Below are 19,490 nucleotides of genomic sequence, written 5' to 3'. Positions count from 1 at the left end.
ATCATTATTGTGCTGAATGATTGTTAAATAGGCCTGGAAATTTGGTTAAATATTCTGGAACAGTTTTGGAAGTTCATTGGTAAAAATGTGTGGGAACCCTGGTTCTAACAGAACATAGACAGACACTGTAGTGACAACGGATTAACAAGAGGTGGCGCCAAACACACAAACAAGAACACCCAGAACAGCAGAGCAATTCAACAGCAAACCAAAATGGGTCCATGTGGTTCCATTTGTACACTCTGAGTTACATGGTAGATTGGATTCCTGGACAAAAACGTTATCACACTTTTAATTTAAACGTTTTAATTCACTGCTAGACAACATGAGCTGTCAAGTTTCACTTCCATGCTGACACTGCAGTGTGCGTGCGTGCGTGCGTGCGTGTGCATGCATGTGTTTGCATGGCAGAGAGAGAGAGAGAGAGAGAGAGAGTTTCTGTTTCACCAAAGAAGACGGTCAAGATTCATCAGTCACGTCTTTGCTGAACACATTCTGGTAACATTTCTAATAATTACACAATTATTATGGAGCATTAATGACCGATACAGTGTTGTTAATGATCAGTTTACTGCCAATATATTTACTCAAGTACTGTACTTTTTTCATATACAGTGCATGTATTGTACTTACACTTATTTGACGGCTTTGGTTACTGATAACTGCATGTTTTAGCATGTTATTATTAAATACCAAACATGAAGTGTTGAATTATGTATTTTCATAAGAAATGAATGTGTTATTTATTATAATACAATAAAATTATGGTGAACTGGGGCATTCTGCATAATGACTTATATTTGGTAATTATGTGTTACTTTATAGAACTAGTAATTCTCTTTTTTATTGTTGTCTTAGCACTCAAAATCCCCTGGTTAGGTTTTTTCTTTTTTGTCATCATTTCTATAATACTTAAATACTTGATTTTAATGGATGACAAATCTTTTTTTGACATTGTGTAACTTATCATTCATTACTATTTCCATTATGATTGTGTTGTCCGTATTAGAAGCCATGACAGGACATTATTATTGGCCTGCCGGTCTGGTGGTGGGCGTGGCTTTACTCCTTACCGCCAGCCAATCGCAGGACACGTGTGGAGGCCAAGATGGCCGACCGGGAGAGGCGGGAGTGGCGGGGAGAAACGGCTGGCTGGGTCCCAAAGGAGAGAAAGGAGAGCCAGGTAAAACTCCTCTCCTCTCCTTTCCTCTCCCCTACTCTCTCCTTCACTCTCTTCTCCTCTCCTCTCTCACTCTCCTCTCCTCTGTTGCCAATGCTTTTGTACTCCGAATTAAAGGACAGCTCCAGACTAAATAATATATATGCTAATTTTCCTACTTATATTGATCCCAAATTACAGTCCATGGGGTCTATTAGGCAAAAATGTGCCTGTTGTTCAGTTTCCAGCAGAACCCAGCAGCCCTCATGGCATAGAGTGGCCATGAGGGCTATCACATTTACACTATTTGTTGCGGTAAAACATGTTTTTCTTCCATGAATGTGTTACTAGTTGTCAATACAAACACATCCATGCCTTGGTTGTACCACACAAGCCGCCACAGTCTCATAAATCATGTTCTGGGGTGAGCATTCGGCACAACTGCCAATCAAAGTGACTGTACTGGCCAATCACAGCAGGTCTTTTCCGGGACTTGGCAAAACACATATCAGCATAACATCTGTTTAGCAGAGTGTGGCAGCTCGAGTGGGACAACGATGGCATGGATGCGTGTGACAACTAGTAACACATTCATGAAAAGAAAATCACTTTTGACCGCAATAAATAGTGTAAAAGTGATAGGCTTATGTTATGGGCTCCACTCTATGCTATGAGGGCTGCTGGGTTCTGCTGGGGAAACTGGACAACAGGAGCATTTCTACCTAATAGACCCCAATCCCCATGGACCGTCATTTGGGATCAATATAAGGAGGAAAATAAGCCTAAATGTTATTTTGTGCGGAGTTGTCCTTTAAGTTTGAACCTTTCGGTTATAAAATAGTTATTTATTTTTACATTGCAGTTCGGTTGTAAAATAGTTATTTATTTTTACATTGTAGTGATTGACTTTTACTCAAGTGAAAAGCGCAATAAATACGAGTGTCCTTCCTCCAGCCGCCCCAGTGCATGCTGGTCCTGTGGCGGTGGATCCCGGCGCCCTCCTCAGACTGAAGGGGGAGCGCGGGACCCGAGGGTTTCCTGGAGAGCCCGGTATGAAGGGTCTGTCGGGGGACTTGGGACCCGAGGGAGCGTCTGGTCCGCCTGGACCCCCGGGAGCTGCTGGAGGAGCGGACAGACAAGGTACATTCCAGCTGGGGTCAGGGGTGATCAAGGAAATAAAAAAACTAACTGCCCTCAAAATATTTAACCCAGGCCTGGAACCATTGTAAACCATTATTATATGCTTTAACTATTAAAAATTAAAAATGCAGATATACAAGCTCACAGTGCTGCACCGAGTGCCACGTTTCGAGCTTGTAGAGCTGCTATTATAAAAGAAAAAGAAAAAAAGTCTTTGAATATATCTTTTTAAAAGTGAACATTTTAAATTCAAATATTTGCCCTGGAACAACATATTTTGAGATGGAGGTCCGTGGTCAAATACATGTAATTTGGGGGGTCCTTGACATGAAAACGTTTGAGAATCGCTAGAATCGAGGCAAAGAGCAAAGAAAAAGAAGATTTTTCAAAAATAGCAGATCTACATGCTCGCAGAGCGGCACTCGCTCGCAAATTAATCTCATATTTTTTTATCTGTTCTAAAATCTACCTTAAATAGATATTAATACTCATTTCAACATGGGAGTACACTACTAGTTGCTTTATACAATGCAGCATGTTATTTATATTACAAATACTGTCCAGAAGAACAAACTTGAAAATATCTGTTTCCATTAGCACAGATTGAAATTTGCTTTTATACTAGGAATGTTATCACTTACACCCCAGCATCCTTATTCTGGAGGTAACATTCACCAAAAATATCTACAAGCTCAAAACAAGACATGTTGTGAGCTTGTAGAACCGCTATTTTGAACGTTGGTGTATGGAAGAATACTTCCGGTGTGTTTTACATAGCATAGAGGGTCTAAAAGTTCTAACTGAAGTAATATTGATATATTCTAAATATTATCAAAGTATGTACAATGTATTTTGTACGAGTTTAAAAAAAAACCATTTAAACAAGCCCAAATGCTTTCTTGTGATCTTTATCCTTTTAGTTGACCTTGTATTAGTGAACTGTAGTGTCCTGTACCTTTTTCCTATGCAAACTTCTGATAACATATTCAATCAATCAATTCCAAGGCACCCTGGTGCACTTAGAGAAAGTGCTGTAGAGACACTGTGATGGAGGAGGTCTTTAGTGACCACGGCCGTCATGTTTCAAGGCTAGTGTGACAGCTGTGGTGTGCAGCACAAGGCATAGGCCTACTGTATATGTTGTATATGTATATGTGCATTAATTAGTTAATAATGCGTTAACCTCAACAGCCTTAGTAATAATGCATTTACAGGTCTAAATGGGTTAATGAAAAGGTTAAATGCTGGTTAAAATCAAACCAAACACTAGCTGCAAACACTATGTTAAGCACGTTTTAGAATGTTAATGTCACTGCTTTCTGACTGTAATTTGGGAATGTTATGGATTTTGTAAGTTTTTTTCTTTTTTGTTATTCATTAGAGCTTCATGATATAAAAGGCCTAACCAGGGACTGGGTCTCAGCTCTAAACCCTATGCAACTTTAGGGGAACTATACTTAACCCCCGGTAGGGAGATGCTGCTATATGCAGCCAAGTTGCCATGACAACGGATACTCACACAAACCACGTGTGCACGTTAACGCAACAAAATAAAGACCAGCATTTCACAATTGCCACATCCATTTTACAATAATGAGGAATGGAAACTGGACTAAAATGACTGTATCTGCCGTGTCTCTCGCTAAACAAAGTACACAATAATCCAGCTGCATGGTCAGGTCAACCAAAGGCTAGGCTAGCTCGCTACACAAACACTCCACCGTCTTTAATTACTTCTAATCAAAGGAACTTCGGGCGGTCTGTTGTGATCTTTTGGCACTTTGGGTGAACAATACTTAGCCCCCGGTAGGGTGATGCTGCTGTATGCAGTGTGTGGGTGACTGGATAATAATATTCTGTTTATAATGGTTGTCATGTTAAAAAGAAAACTATTACTACAATCAAATAGAAATAAGCTTGCTACGTCTACATATTAAAAAATAAATAATATAAAAATAATTTAAAAAAGAATAAATACAACTTTTTTATGGACTTTTCGACTATTACCAACATATTTAGCTTGCTGCTTATTGCATACATTTCAAAATATATTTTCGTGAATGGATTTGTTACTCGGATTTCAGGAGGTGTAGTTCCAGACGCTAGTATATACGTAGCATTCGGAGATTGTGGAATAGTTGTCTGCCTATGCGAGACTATACTAATATATTTACTTTGTTGTCCCCATTGGTTCTCATATATGCTGACTTGTCCCCATAGGCTCCAGTCCTTCTCAGGCTCCTCAGTCGGCCTTCTCTGTGGTCCGGACGCTACCCTCCTACCCCGCCTACAACCAGCCAATCCTCTACCAGACCCAAGCCATCAACAGGCCTGGAGACATGAACCTCTCCACCGGACACTTCACCTGCAGGGTGCCTGGAGTCTATTACTTTGTCTTCCACGCCATGTCCAAGGTAAGATCTTTAGGTCTGCTGACTTAATGTGTTATAATATAATGTGTCTAAAACCAGAGCCATCTCCTTTCTATGGGAAAAGTGAGTTTTACCTGACGAGCATCACAGTGTCTCTACAGCAGGGCTTCTCACAGTGGGTGCTGTGGCACCCTAGGGTGCAGTAATGCAAGTCCAGGGTGCCTCAGAATACTTTGATAATATTTGGGATTCATCAATATTACTTCAGTAAAACCACTTAGATGCTTTGTAAAACACACCTGAGTTGCACTGTACTTGAGTTATCAGTTCCAATTATAGCAGATCTACAAGCTCACAATGCACCTTGTTGTGAGCTAGTAGATCATCTATTTTTGGTTAAGTGATTAAATGCCAAGTATGAAACATATTTTCTCAAGTTTGTTAATTGAAGATTCTGGACAATATTTGTCTTTGTTCAAATTGTAATGTAATGTAATAAACATGCTTTATTTGCATAAAGCAACTACTCCCATGTTGATACGAGTATTATTATCTGTTTAAGGTAGATTTAAAACAGATACAAACTATACGATAGATTGTGACTAATCACAATTAACTATGGACAATCATGCAGTTAATCAGATTAAACATTTTAATCGATTGTGTGTGTGTGTGTGTGTGTGTGTGTGTGTGTGTGTGTGTGTGTGTGTGTGTGTGTGTGTGTGTAGGTCAGTATGTGTATACGTCTGAAGAGTGAGGCTCTGGATCGTGACCTGGGCTTCTGTGACTTCAACACCAGGAGAGACACACAGGTCAGAGGTCAACTCACCACACACTCAGGGGCGTCACACCAAACTCTGGGCCCCCCATGAATGTTCTTCATAGGGGGAGGGGCTTTAACCCATTTAGACTGGGAACACATTATTATGCATTATTTTGTGCTTTAACTATTGAAAAATAACAGATCTACAAGCTCACAGCGCAGCACCGAGTCGCAGTACCGAGTCAAAGTCTTTGAATATTTCAATTCCTTAAGGTTTTTTGAAAAACGTGTTTCTATGTCAGTGGTGCTCAAACTTGTGCATGTGAAGGACCCCCAAAATGGCCACGGACCCCCATCTCAAAATATTTAGTTCCAGGGGACCCCGGAAATTTGAATTAAAATGTTCGCTTAAAAAATACATTATCCAAAGATTTTCACACATTTTCAAAAATAGCAGATCTACAAGCTTGCAGCGCGGCACTCGGTGCCCCGTTGTGACGCCCCTGCACACACCATTTAGATCCTACTTCTGGAGGAGTCTCCTGTCCCACATTATGTCCTGCCACACTATACTGTAGATGTTTTAACCTCCCCAGGGGGGTCCTCAGAGGATTAACTTAGGCCCCTTTTAGATTAAAACGAGCTTCGTGGAAAACGGCTAAGAGCCGTTTAGTTTTCATTTTTTATGTGGTCTTTAGATGAAAACGCAATTTGTCCATAAACGCGGTAATTTGCATGCCAGGTCGCTAGGTGGCGCATGTCGCCATGACCGCACTGCCCAAGTTCCGTTCTACTTACTAGGTCCTCCTCAGTCAGTCAACACAACGCACTGACCCGACACCGTCACACAGCACAGGCAGAGTGGCTGGCTAACTAAAAATGCTTAAAAAGTTTGTTCCAGACGGTCGGAACAGACACATGTACCATACACATCCCGGGACTATATTTATTCCTTATGATACGATACAGAAAAAGGCGTTCACTTCACGTTTCGTTTCTACACAGAGGACTGGAGTCAGTGCCTTTACTGCAGCTTATGGAGGGGATGATGATTACACACGTTGGATCGTGTCATGATAAACATTATAGGCTACTGTCGCTATTTTCAGCGTCGGCTATTTTTGCAGTTGTCTTCTATTTTCACAACGCACCGCGACGCGTTGTGAGCTTGTAGATCGGCTATTTTCACAACGCACCGCGACGCGTTGTGAGCTTGTAGATCGGCTATTTTCACAACGCACTGTGACACGTTGTGAGCTTGTAGATCGGCTATTTTCACAACGCACCGCGACGCGTTGTGAGCTTGTAGATCGGCTATTTTCACAACGCACCGCGACACGCTGTGAGCTTGTAGATCGGCTATTTTCACAACGCACCGCGACGCGTTGTTGTGAGCTTGTAGATCGGCTATTTTCAAATAGCTACGGTATAAATTAGGGCTAATGTTAGCAAATAAATGTACATCGGATGCCCACGTGGTGTCTAAAAGTCAATTTCTTTGATGTCGCTGGAGGCCCACGACGCGTTTGACGCGTTGTACAGTAAACTATGCTGTACTGTAGCTACTGCACTTGGCTACCGCGGTGATGAAACAAACTCCATTTCCCAACATGCAGCGCGCAATTACGTCACCCGGACGTGCTGTGTGTCTCGTTGACTTCCTGTTTAGCAGCTGCACAAAAATGCTGTTTTCTCCGGATTCTCTTCCTTTTTTCATTTTTTTCTCAAAACGGCAGCCTCTTCTACATGCCGTAACACAAACACTGTGGCTTAGAAATGATAAAAAACGGTCCTGACTGAAAGAAAAGATTTTCGCGAAATAAACAGGACATACTCGGATTACATTTACTCGGATTACTTTTCTCGCCAGTACTCTCGCCGGTAGGTAAAATGACGCGTTGCCATGGGCACCAGCAAATTAAGACAATAGCATCCACGTGGGCATCCGATGTGTTAATAGTTACTTTACAGTTTACACCACTGAACTGATGTTTAAAAAGCAATTAAATTGCTCTTCATTTAATAAGGTACAGTATGAGTATGAGCTCAAAGCTATTTATCATAGTGGCATAAAATAAAGGGGGAAAAAAGACGATATATTCGTCAATCGCCGATTATTTGTATGACAATTAATCATCTGGAGAAATTCCTAATCGTGACAGCCCTATTAGGACGTCCCACATCTTATCATTTTCAGTGGTTTGCTGCGTTTACGGTATTTAGATGAAAGCGGGAGATACAAAGCGTTTTTACCTTTTCCACTTTCAAAGGGGTTTTCACTTTGTTACGGTTTCACCCCCTGAAGACGCCATTTTCGTCTAAATGACCCCCCACAAACGACTATACATCATTACGTTTACAGTGAAGCCCGTTTTAATGTAAAAGGGGCCTTAATGTTCAACATTGTTTTCTAACTCAGCAGTAAACAGTCCAACATACAGTAGATGTATATCTGCACATTTCTGAAGCAGTAGGGCCGCAACAAGGCATTTTGGTGCCTGACTCACAACTGGCTGGGTGCCAAAACTTCCACTGGCTGTCAGTCTGTCTGTCACACGTCACACGTCACACTTTTGCCCTACTCATACCTTCGCCACGTTGCCCCGATCCATGCCAAACTTTGCACACACACTCCTTGGCTGCCAAACCACAACCTCCACGCCTCATTTCTCACATGGCCCTCTTCTAGCGCCACCATGAGGCCGATTCTTGCAAAACACATTTTTGGACACTGCTCCTACAGATTTTGCCCTAAAATCACGCAAAGCGGTACACAGTATCTCTAAAGTCATGTCATCAACATGGATCTGTCCCATTTCCCATATTCCCTCCTGATTGGCTTCATTGCCTTCTAAAGTTTGTGTATGCGACCTGGCAGGCACTTATCTCCCGATTAGGGAGTCTTACTGGTATAATCAGCTATGTTTGAATAGCCAAAGTATAGAATTATGCATTTTAGTTCAAATCTAAAATGACACAGATACTTTTAAGGGGTCATATAAAGACCCACCTGTTCTCCCTGTTTTTTCTTTCTGTGTGAGGAAGCCCCCCATGGTTCATGGCCACTCTGTCCTTCCACCTCAAGCAAAGTAATGTGGTCATCCTTGATAGGAATGCGCTTTGGGTCAACGGATGTTGTTTTTAAATGTTACAGAGCCGCCGCTAGGGTAGTGAGAGCGCTGCGGTCGCACAGGCCTCGCACCTGGGGTCCTTGCGCTTTTTTCTCGCTTCATGCTTGATGCACAATAGATGCATGCGGCCATGACTGATGATGATGATGATGATTCTGGTGGTGATGTCATTGCAGGTGCTGTCAGGGGGCGTGGTCTTGCAGTTGACCCAGAATCAGAAGGTGTGGCTCGAGGCTTTCAGAGACGAGAAAGGCCAAACAGATTCACACAGAGCAGACACCCTGGAGAAGGAGATCATCTTCAACGGGTTCCTTGTCCTCCCCTGAAAGCAACCAATCAATGGCTTCCTTGTCGTCTGAAAGCAACCAATCAATGGCTTCCTTGATTAATTAATCATCACATCAATACAAATATTGCTATTGCACCAGTGTTATATTACTTTACATGTTACTCCAATTTTATTTTGTATCTAATATTGAATATTAAAGGCTTGACAATTAAATCAATGAAATGTGTGTGATGACTTTCTTATTTTAAGCTGCTGGTCTCAGACACACGTCCATTTCAATTATGCTTTTAGATTTACATTATATTACATTGCTGAATAGTTATATTACTACATTCATTTATATGAAGCAAACGTTAAGAAGTCATTCTTGAACATGGACATGATTTGATTTACAACAGGGGTTGACACTAAGGTCTCAGAGGCACTTGTCCGTGGGCAAGTACAGATAATTTTCTACTTGCCCAAAAGTCAAGGCCACTTGCCCGAAAAGTAAATCGCCCATTAGAAAATGATAAGTAAAATATAACACTTTAAAGATGTCATACCTCAATCTTAAAAAAACCTACATAGTTATGATTGAATATGACTATGGGTTCACACCTATTTTATATGTTTAAGTGAGCAACAGTGAAAACAGCACATTATAGGTTAACAGTGCTCTTATTTTACATTCCACAGACCAGCAGACAGAGTGCTCTGTCCACGTTCAGGTGTTTAGTCAGATATCTGGTGGTGTGTTTATAGACGGTTGTTGCATTCCCTCTCAAATGAGCATTTGCTCGGTCGGGCAACCTGAAAGCAAACTCCACCTGCCCGAAGGTTTTATTTACCTGCCGGGGGCCGGTGGGCAAGCCTTAGTGTCAATGCCTGTACAATCTAGTGTGTAATTGTCTCCACCAGCCGAAGGCAGGGGGAGAGTATGTTTTCGCCCCTGTCCGTCCATCCGTCCGTGCGTCCGTCCGTCCGTCCGTGCGTCGGTCCTCCGAGTTTGTTACCAGCTAATCTCCGGCGCCGTTGGCCCGGTCGCTGCCAAAATGAGCACACGCACTCCCTGGATGCCAATTCAAAACCTCTGCCCCACATTTTTCAAATGGCCCTGTTCTAGCGCCACCATGAGGCTGATGTTTGCAAAACACATTTCTGTACACTACTCCTACAGATTTTGTCCAAATATCACACAAATCAGTAGTATCTCGACAGTCATGTTATCGACACGGATCTGTCTGATTGTCCATATTCCATCCTGATTGGCTGATATTGGCTTTCAAAGTTTGTAAATTAACATGCAATTAACATGAAATTGCGCACACACGTTCCCGAGGAAGAAATGCCACTTCATATTTTTTAAATCAGCCTCATGGTGGCGCTATAACAGGCCGATTCGTGGTTTTACCTATAACTCCACCGATCAGTTTCAAACTTTGTAAGCGCACTCCCTGGATGCCAATTCAGAACCTCTGCCCCACATTTTTCACATGGGCCTGTTCTAGCACCACCAGGAGGCCAATTTGTGCAAAACTACATTTTGGCCAGTACTCCTACAGATTTTGTCCAAAAATCACGCAAATCGGTAGACAGTATCTCTACAGTCATGTGATCGACATGGATATGTCTGATTGTCCATATTCCATCCTGATTGGCTGAGATTGGCTTTCAAAGTTTGTAAGATTGGTCCGTTTTGGACAAAATGCCTCAAATCACGAATGCAGAGTGCGATTAACATGAAATCGCACACACACGTTCCCACTAGGCCGAGGAAGAAATGCCACTTTTTAAATCACCCTTATGGTTGCGCTATAACAGGCAAATTTGTGGTTTTACCTATAACTCCACCGATCAGTTTCAAACTTTGTAAGTGCACTCGCTATAGGCCAAGGAAAATCCCTTTTCTTGCATTTTTCACATCAGCTTTTTATAGCGTCATCAGGAGGCCGACTTATGTAAGACACATTTTTGGATATTACTCCTTCAGATTTTACCCAAAATTAACACACATCAGTACACATTATCTCTACAGTCAAATGATCAAGACGGATCTGTCCCATATTAAATATTCCATCCTGATTGGCTAAGATTGGCCTCCAAACTTTGCAGGATTGATCCGTTTCGAACAAAAAGCCTCAAACACAGCGTGCAAATGTAATGAAATTGTGCACGCACATTCGCAAAAGGCCAAGGAAGAAATTGCACAACAAAATGTTCAAATCAGCCTCATGGTGGCGCCATGAAAGGTCTAAGATTTAGATTGGTGAAGAACACATGCCACCCTTTTTACATTGGCCTGTTATAGCACCACCAGGACGCAAGGATACCTGTGCTCGGAAGAGAACTTCTTCTAGTTCAAAATATATAAAAAAAAAAAAAAAACATTTCCAAAAAAGCAAAATATCTAAGAAAAATGTAAGAATTTCCATACATTACTAGAACACAAGTTATGTTTAAGGAGTAGTGAAAATAGACGATCTACAAGATCACAACATGGCGCGAAGAAAAACTTTCTGAGCTTTTAGATCTGGTATTTTCACTAGTTTGGGTCCTGGGAACCACTGTATATGGAGTAACGTTAACTCCATACACAGTACAAAACTATGGCAACACCTCTAAGTTTTCAAATAATCGTTGTGGAGTAAAAAGTAACGATAGGCCTGTTTGCCTCTGTGATGTAGTGGAGTGGAAGTAAACGTATTGAAATTTGGAAATACTCCAATAAAGTAAAATAAATAAATAAATAAATAAAAAGTGTACTTAAGTACAGTACTTGAGTAAATGTACTCGGTTACTTTACACCACTGTTTTATCACGTGTTGCTGAGTCTGCTGTTCATTGATACTTCTGCTTTCTATCTCTCTCTCTCGCTCTCTCTCTCTCTCTCTCTCTCTCTCTCTCTCTCTCTCTCTCTACTTCAGTTCAGTCCAGACACAGCTCTTGGTCTTAACAGTCTTCTTGCAGGTATGTCAATAACTTCATATTGTTGCTTATTTAAGAGTTAAAACCCTAACATAACAGATTTTTTTTGTTATATCCATTCTGCTCAAACAGAGTCAGTGTTACCAATGATACTAATGAAGGCTCTGTTCCATTCTGCTCAAACAGTGTCAGTGTTACAAATGATACTAATGAAGGCTCAGTTCCATTCTGCTCAAACAGAGTCAGGGTGCTGATATTGTGCATATTGGCACTGGAAACTCTCTGCTACACCAGTGTGTCTCAAAAGTGTGGTCCAGGGACCCTCATTGGTTCCTTGAGGGGGTTTCAAATGGACCCTTACTGGTCTGTAACTCTGAGCGTATACAAATGGAACCATTTGGTTCCATTTGCACGCTCACAGAGTAATGAGTCACTTCTACTTGTGTAGCAGTGTTTCACTGCCTCAGCCTGAGGACTTAAAAGTCTAATATCTCCATTTATTTTAGTGGCACCTGAAAACCACTCCCACTGCTATGGCCTATTCTTAGTGCTTGTCAGGGTGGGGGGTCCACAGTCAGTCTGGTCATTTATATGGTATAAATATAATGGAGACTTCATCTTTTTTATTTTATTTTCTTTTCTTTTCTTTTCTTTTCTTTTCTTTTCTGTCCCCTGTCACCAGGTAACCATGGTAACCATGGTCCATCGTTACGTCGTCGTGATAACGGGTGCTTTGATCTCATTGGCTGCCTCTCCGTCAGTCGCCATGGAGACCTGCACCTTTACAGGGACACCGGGACTGCCAGGTGTGTGTGTGTGTGTGTGTGTGTGTGTACAGTATGTCATGTGTTCATAGTTTTTTATGTCTATATTCTTATCTCTATTCTATTCGTCTGTCTGTCTGTCTATCTTTCTTTCTGTCTGTCTGTCTGTCTGTCTGTCTGTCTGTCTGTCTGTCTGTCTGTCTGTCTGTCTGTCTGTCTGTCTGTCTGTCTGCAGGTATCCCAGGGATACCGGGGAGAGATGGACGCGATGGAGTGAAAGGAGACAAAGGAGGTCCAGGTACAAACACCCCCCCCCCCCCCACACACACACACACACACACACACACACACACACGCTTCTCCAATACCTTTAGCCATAGCCGTTGTTGTTTCTCCTCCTGACCAGGGGTGGCAGCGCAGGCCAGCCTGGCTCCACAGAGAGGACAGAAAGGGGTGCAGGGATCCCCTGGACCTGCAGGCAAACAGGGTCCCAGTGGAGAGCGAGGACCCCAGGGACCCCCTGGAGAGCCTGGTCCTGCTGGGGAGACGTTGCTGTCCGGGTAATGAGCAATAAGGCACTGGATTGATTAAATACTTTATTAGTCATAAATGTACATGGAGGTACAGTCATACGTTAAGGATAACACAATACTTTATTAGTCATAAATGTAAACAGAGGTACAGTCAGACATTGAGTCTAAAAGGATAACACAATACTTTATTAGTCATAAATGCAAACAGAGGTACAGTCAGACATTAAGGCTAAAAGGATAACACAAAGAAGTCCAGAGGACTTGTTCCCATTGTTGTCCTGTGTATTCAATTCATCATCATAGCAAAAACAATCAACACAATAATCCATATCCTGAGCCATAACTGAGTTTTTATGTGGTGTCATTACTTCGACTACGGGAGGGTCACCAGCGTCAGCAGGTTAGCGTTTGGGTTAGGTTTATGCATGGAGGTTAACATTCACCAGCGTCGTCAGGTTAGCATTTACCCAGGTTAACATTCACCCGTGTCGAAATACTGGGACGTAGAACACATGTTATGTTGAAATATCGACACGCACCTTTTTTATGTAGCAGCTATAAAGCTGCTGAACAAAACCTAAGTCTGTCGCCTGTGCTAAACTGAATTGCATTTTATTGACACACTTTTAATGACTTTAAAGCAAAATTACCTGGTAATTACTGTACTGTAAAAGGAAGGGTTACCGCCTAGGCTACTATGCATAGGATATCATCAATAACAAAAGGGAAAAAAAGCCGTCATAAAGAAAAAGCAAAAAGAAAAGAAAAGAAAGGGAAATATAAAAATGATGAAATTATATGACCATTTGAGAACAAGCAGTTGCATGATGTCACCTTCTTAAACTATGTACTGTATGTTCCAGTGCCTCTGTGCAGAAGCATTCAGCCTTCAGCGTGGCCAGGGGGACTGCAGACTACCCCGCCAAAAACACACCCATCCGCTTCCTGTCTGTCATCACCAACATCAACGATGACTATCACCTGGACACTGGGAGATTCAGGTATCTGCCTGTCTGTCAGGATAGTAAGGTTATTTTTTACCAAAAAATCAAACCATCGGTTCGAAGTGGAGTGGTGAATTTGAGCAGCTATACCCTGTGTGTGTGTGTGTGTGTGTGTGTGTGTGTGTGTGTGTGTGTGTGTGTGTGTGTGTGTGTGTGTGTGTGTGTGTGTGCCTGTGTGTGTGTGTGTGCGCGTGTGTCTAGGCTGTGCAGCAGTGGCCTTCTCAATCTGTTCCTGTTTGTATAGTTTAAAAATCCGGCTACGCAACGTTGTACTAATTAAACATAACTCTGGCCACACACCGTTGTACTAATGAAACATAACTCTGGCCACGCACCGTTGTACTAATGAAACATAACTCACTTGGTAAAAGTTTATCCTAACAGGGACAGACAAACAGACACACAAAGTTGAATGTTGGGAGCCGGTTTTCACCGCTTCACCAATGTGTTTCTAGAGGTGTGTACTAAATGTTGAAATTGACATGCTATAAATTAACCGATTATATTAAGCCTTAAATGGTTCGGCCGCCGTGCAGAACCGTTTTTAACAGTCGATATTTTTTCACGTGCGCACGTGCACATGGGACCTCCCGGAAATGCTGATCTCCAAGTTGGGATGTCTGAAATAGGTTGGGTGTGGAGGGGAAAAAAACAGACCAAGTACCGAGTGATAGGTCAAGTTTACAAAGTATTGAAAATTTAAGTGATTAAATGTCTAAAAAAAAAACATGAATCCAACATTGACTGATGACAGTGCTGTCAAACAAGTCAACACAGTTGTATACAACATGTAGAGGGTCCCTGCTTCATCTGTCTCTCAGCTAAGGGGTCCTTGGCCTGAAAATGTTGAAGACCCCTGCAGTAGAAAGACAATAATAATAATATTTTATCCCTTTAGGTGCAGCGTACCAGGGACATACTACTTTGTGTTCCATGCGTCTGCTGCCAGCAGGTTGTGTGTGATGATGAGGCTGGATGATATGCCCTACACCGCCTTCTGTGACCAGCTGGACAATGGCAACACACGACAGGTAGCACACAGACTGACAGACTGACAGACAGACAGACAGACAGACAGACAGACAGACAGACAGACAGACAGACAGACAGTTAACAGTACAACTCCATGTTGTTTTTGTTGTTTTTAACACCTTTCCTTTAAACCTAGTCCTATTTTGCGCTGAAAGGAACAATGGTCACTCAGTCTCATGATAACCAGTGTGGTTGTCAGGACGCGATTCCCACTTGAAAATAAATTCCGTCCTCGTCCCTTTTATGCCCATATATGGAGATCCCTGATGTCATCAATTTTAAGCCCAGTGTTGGGTGTAACGTCGTTATAACTAACGACGTTACGTAACGACGTTAGTTTGGCGGTAGCGGAGGAACTTAACGAGTTACATTTTACAATATAACGGTTAGTTACTTAGTTATATTTTCGAAAAAGTAATCTCGTTATTTACAAAAAAAAGTGTCCCATTTTCACTGTTCATTTTGTTGCCACCGATTAAAAAAGAAGCCCCGAGTCACATTTCCTCCTCCTGTCTTATTCTGTCAACAAATACACGTGTGTAGCTGTCTGTCTGTCTGCCTGTCTGTCTGCCTGTCTGCCTCCCTCGTATGTCAGCCAATCACATTCCTTTCATCTCTCCAGCTCTGCAACGCGCGTCATGTTGAAACCAGGAAATCAACTCACTCACTGTTGTTGACTGTTGACTTGGTGCTCTCCATCCATGTCCCACAAAACAACGACAGAAGCTGCTGCGTCCGTCTGTAATATAGCCTACGTGTTGATCGTTCCTCACAACGGGGAGATATTAGTAGCGTCCGTGCCTTTAGTTGACCGTGTGTAAAAGTCCGCGTCGGTAGGGTATTAAAATGGATTTACTGTACATCATCGGATCGTATCTGGACGGCGGACAACGGTGGATTCGGACCCGGCCATTTAACTCCGGTATAGAGCCTCCATAACAACGCCACGGCACCGAGGTACTGTACAGTTTAATGTTGAGGAGCGTTGGTCTTTTGAAGAGGACGCATGAGCTAAAAGGAGGCTGCACTCTTGTCTTTTTATGTTTACCAAACTTCCACGCTGGTGGGTTTTAACACATCTGCCGCCCAGCCCGTTTATAAACGTTCTATTTTGCCCAGCTATTTACCGCCCAGCCCGTTTATAAACGTTCTATAGTCTTTTCATTGTTTTACAATTGATGGTGCTCCGGTGCTGCCTGTGACTTAATACAGTAGGGCAACATCAAAGGGAACCAGGTCATTCACGTGAATGAAGAAAAAAGGTCAAAAAACTGCATTGAAATACATGTTATCAGGCAATCCAAATACAAGAGAGAGAGAGGGAGAAAAGTCTGCAGCTGTTTTAGACGCGACAAGCCAGGCTAGCCAGCTAGCCAGCTGAGGAGAAAAAAGAAAGAAAAAAAAAGATCGGTTGGGTGGCTCGGTTGAGATTTGAATATAGGATATTTATAGTTAGAGTTAGAGTTTAGATAGTTGATTGATAGCCTAGAGATGACAGTAGAATTCGTTTAGATTTGAGTGTATTTAGGTGAAGACACTCTGTATTTATAGTGGGAGAGGAGGAGTGAGTGTGTAGAACGCGCACACACACAGGGGTGTCACAAGGGGGGAGTGCGAGTGGAAACCCTACACTACTAGGGCCCAAGGTGGAGGGGACATAATTATTTTATACTTTAGCTATTGAAAAATAGCAGATCTACAAGCTCACAGCGCGGCACTCTGCGAGCTTGTACATCTGCTATTTTTGAAATCCCCCCTATGAAGAACAATCATGGGGGTCCCGCAGTGAATCCTTGTGGCCAGGGCCCAGATTTTGGTGCGACACCCCTGGCCACACGCAGCAAAACAACATCCATCCATACGACACGACACACAATGAAAAAACCGGAAAAAACCAGGGTCCTACCTGATACACTGTCACCTCCTCCCCCCCAGTGCACTCCTGGCTCGTAAAGATATTCCATTGATAAACAAACAGTCTGCTGGCTCGTAAAACTATAATCCATGTGGCTAAACAACAGTAAGGAAAATGATCCAATGGTCCAGCAAACTTTTCTCTGCATCGATCTGAGTTTCCGTTAGCTAAGAAATCACGTGACATAACACAGGCAGGGGCGTCAATTGGGTATGGCAGGGGTATGCAGCTGCCAATGCCATACCTTGGCTACAGGGGGAAATAATAAAAATGTACTTTTCATCGTGCCTGCACGAGGGCACGCGTGCAAGACACCAGTCATGTTGCCATACCTTAGCTTGTTCTGAACTGACGCCACTGAACACAGGTGTTCCACAGGGGCGCGTGCGTGCTCGCGCATGTGGATGTGCGCGCGCATGTGGGGTGTGTGTGTGTGTGTGTGTGTGTGTGCGCGTGTGTTTGTGTGTGTGCCTGAAATGTCATAGGAGGAGCTCAGGGTGGTCCTTGTGCTTCGTGACGTTCGCGCGTGCGCGTGCATGCGCATGCATGTGTGTGAGTGTGTGCGTGTGTGTTGAGACTGAGTACACAGTGCCACAGTGCCAATTATTGGCTTGAAACAACAAAATCAACCCAATAAGAGACTTATTCATGTTATTTCATAAAAAGCCTTTTTTCTAGCCTTTTTAAACAAATTAGGCCATTTGGGGCAGGCGCAGTAGTCGCTAATAAATTCATTGAAAAATCATCATGGAACATAAAACTCTTGTTTATTTTTTTTTATAAAGTATAGATTTTAATCTTTCCATCGGTATACTCAATTTGTTCATAGACATAGAAACAAATTTTCAAAATATTACATTACAAATGAGTCAAAATGCTCCAAAACCCTGACATGTTTTGGAAGAGTTTAATAAAAAACGTGGGGCAGGCAATGTGTTAATGGTCGGTAACGGTAACGGTAGCTCGTTAAGTTACAATTGTCATTGGGTAGCGGAGTAACTTAACGGATTAGTTTTTCAAGTCAGTAACTAAAGTAACATAACGAGTTACTTCAAAATGTAACGATACCCAACACTGGTTAAGCCCATATCTGGGAATGCCCAAACTGTATACAGTATGCACATATTGTGTCGTTCTCTGTTGTTTCAGCTTCTCGCCCTTAGGGCGTCTTACTGGTTGCGACCGTAGGTCGCATTTACTACCAAAACCTCCACAGGCTGTCCGTGGGTGAGTCAGTCCGTCCGTCACACTTTTGCCCTGCTCATATCTCCACAACCGTTGCCCCCATCCATGCCAAATTTTGCACACACACTCCTTGACTGCCAAACTACAACCTCCAAGGACCCCCCGAGCCCCAGGGACCCCCAGGTCCCTGGGGGACCCCCAAGTGTAAAAAATTACCAAATGTGGTCACACGTCACACTTTTTCCCTGCTCATATCTCCGCAACCGTTGACCCGATCCATGCCACATTTTGCACACACACTCCTTGCCTGCCAAACTACAACCTCCAAGGACCCCCTGAGCCCCAGGGACCCCCAGCTCCCTGGGGGACCCCCAAGTGTAAAAAATGACCAAATGTGCAAAAATGACCAAATGACCACCCCAACGGGGCTGCTCACGGGGAATTCCCGGGGACCACCCACTCCTCGTGCTCCAGAACGGATGCAAAAGTGGTGACGCCCCCAGTGGAGGACCCCCTCCACTGCAGCTCACATAAAATGCCGATAAGCGTCCTACTGGTAATAATTGTGACCGCAGGGAGCAAGTTTACTTTGAGAAACAGCACAGCTTGTGGTTGTCTGGACATGTACAACTTTTTTTACGATCTATGGGATTGTCGCTCTGACATCATGCTCTGATGTCACTGTGATGTCAGGGGAAACACTCTTAACAGTCTTTTTTTGTTGATACGCCTGACACTGTGGTTCCCCTGGCACATCACTGTGACATCACAGGTGACATCATAGTGATATCAGATACTCAGAGCAGGGATCTCCATATATGGGCATAAAAGGGATTATGTTAGGGATCTCCATATATGGGCATAAAAGGGATTGTATCCCAGATGATGCCCTGTTAGGATAACCACACTAACAGAATCCATATATGACCATGACAGATGGCCAAGACAGATGTCGCTTTTCGTCCTTAGGCGTCTTGCTGGTGTTCTAATGTATATTTCTCTAGGTGTTTTCAGGAGGTGCGTTCCTCTACCTGGTGCCGGGTCAGGAGGTGTGGCTGGAGACCAACACCTATCGAGGCCTGACGGGAACCCTGGGAGGAGACAGCGTGTTCTCTGGCTTCCTGCTGCACGCCCACACCGTGCTGAAACCCACCGTCCCCCCCTACTGACCACACCGTGCTGAAACCCACCGTCCCCCCCTACTGACCACACCATGCTGAAACCCACCGTCCCCCCCTACTGACCACACCATGCTGAAACCCACCGTCCCCCCCTACTGACCACACCATGCTGAAA

At 43.2% G+C, this 19,490-nt stretch overlaps 2 protein-coding genes across 2 annotated transcripts; both read left to right on the top strand.

The window, feature by feature from the left end:
- Nucleotides 1–466: 466 nt before the first annotated feature.
- On the top strand, nt 467–8,891 carry LOC308290468 (complement C1q tumor necrosis factor-related protein 5-like; the record flags this gene model as incomplete). Its single annotated transcript, XM_080732315.1, has 6 exons — nt 467–498; nt 1,010–1,183; nt 2,114–2,299; nt 4,520–4,713; nt 5,400–5,483; nt 8,742–8,891. The coding sequence occupies exons 2-6, from the start codon at nt 1,015–1,017 to the stop codon at nt 8,889–8,891; spliced, it is 783 nt and encodes a 260-aa protein (XP_080588441.1). The 5' UTR covers nt 467–498; nt 1,010–1,014.
- Nucleotides 8,892–11,760: 2,869 nt separating this feature from the next.
- LOC308281892 (complement C1q subcomponent subunit C-like) lies at nt 11,761–19,490 on the top strand. The gene is made up of 7 exons (XM_080722232.1): nt 11,761–11,803; nt 12,444–12,567; nt 12,761–12,823; nt 12,932–13,085; nt 13,922–14,059; nt 14,961–15,093; nt 19,199–19,490. Exons 2-7 carry the CDS (start codon nt 12,450–12,452, stop codon nt 19,361–19,363), a joined length of 771 nt encoding a protein of 256 aa, XP_080578358.1. The 5' UTR covers nt 11,761–11,803; nt 12,444–12,449; the 3' UTR covers nt 19,364–19,490.

Source organism: Nannobrachium achirus (assembly GCF_963921795.1).
Source record: "Nannobrachium achirus genome assembly, chromosome: 1".
NCBI classification, from domain to species: domain Eukaryota; kingdom Metazoa; phylum Chordata; class Actinopteri; order Myctophiformes; family Myctophidae; genus Nannobrachium; species Nannobrachium achirus.
The sequence above is the reverse complement of the archived record's forward strand: the minus strand, read 5'-3'. Positions and strand labels throughout refer to the sequence as shown.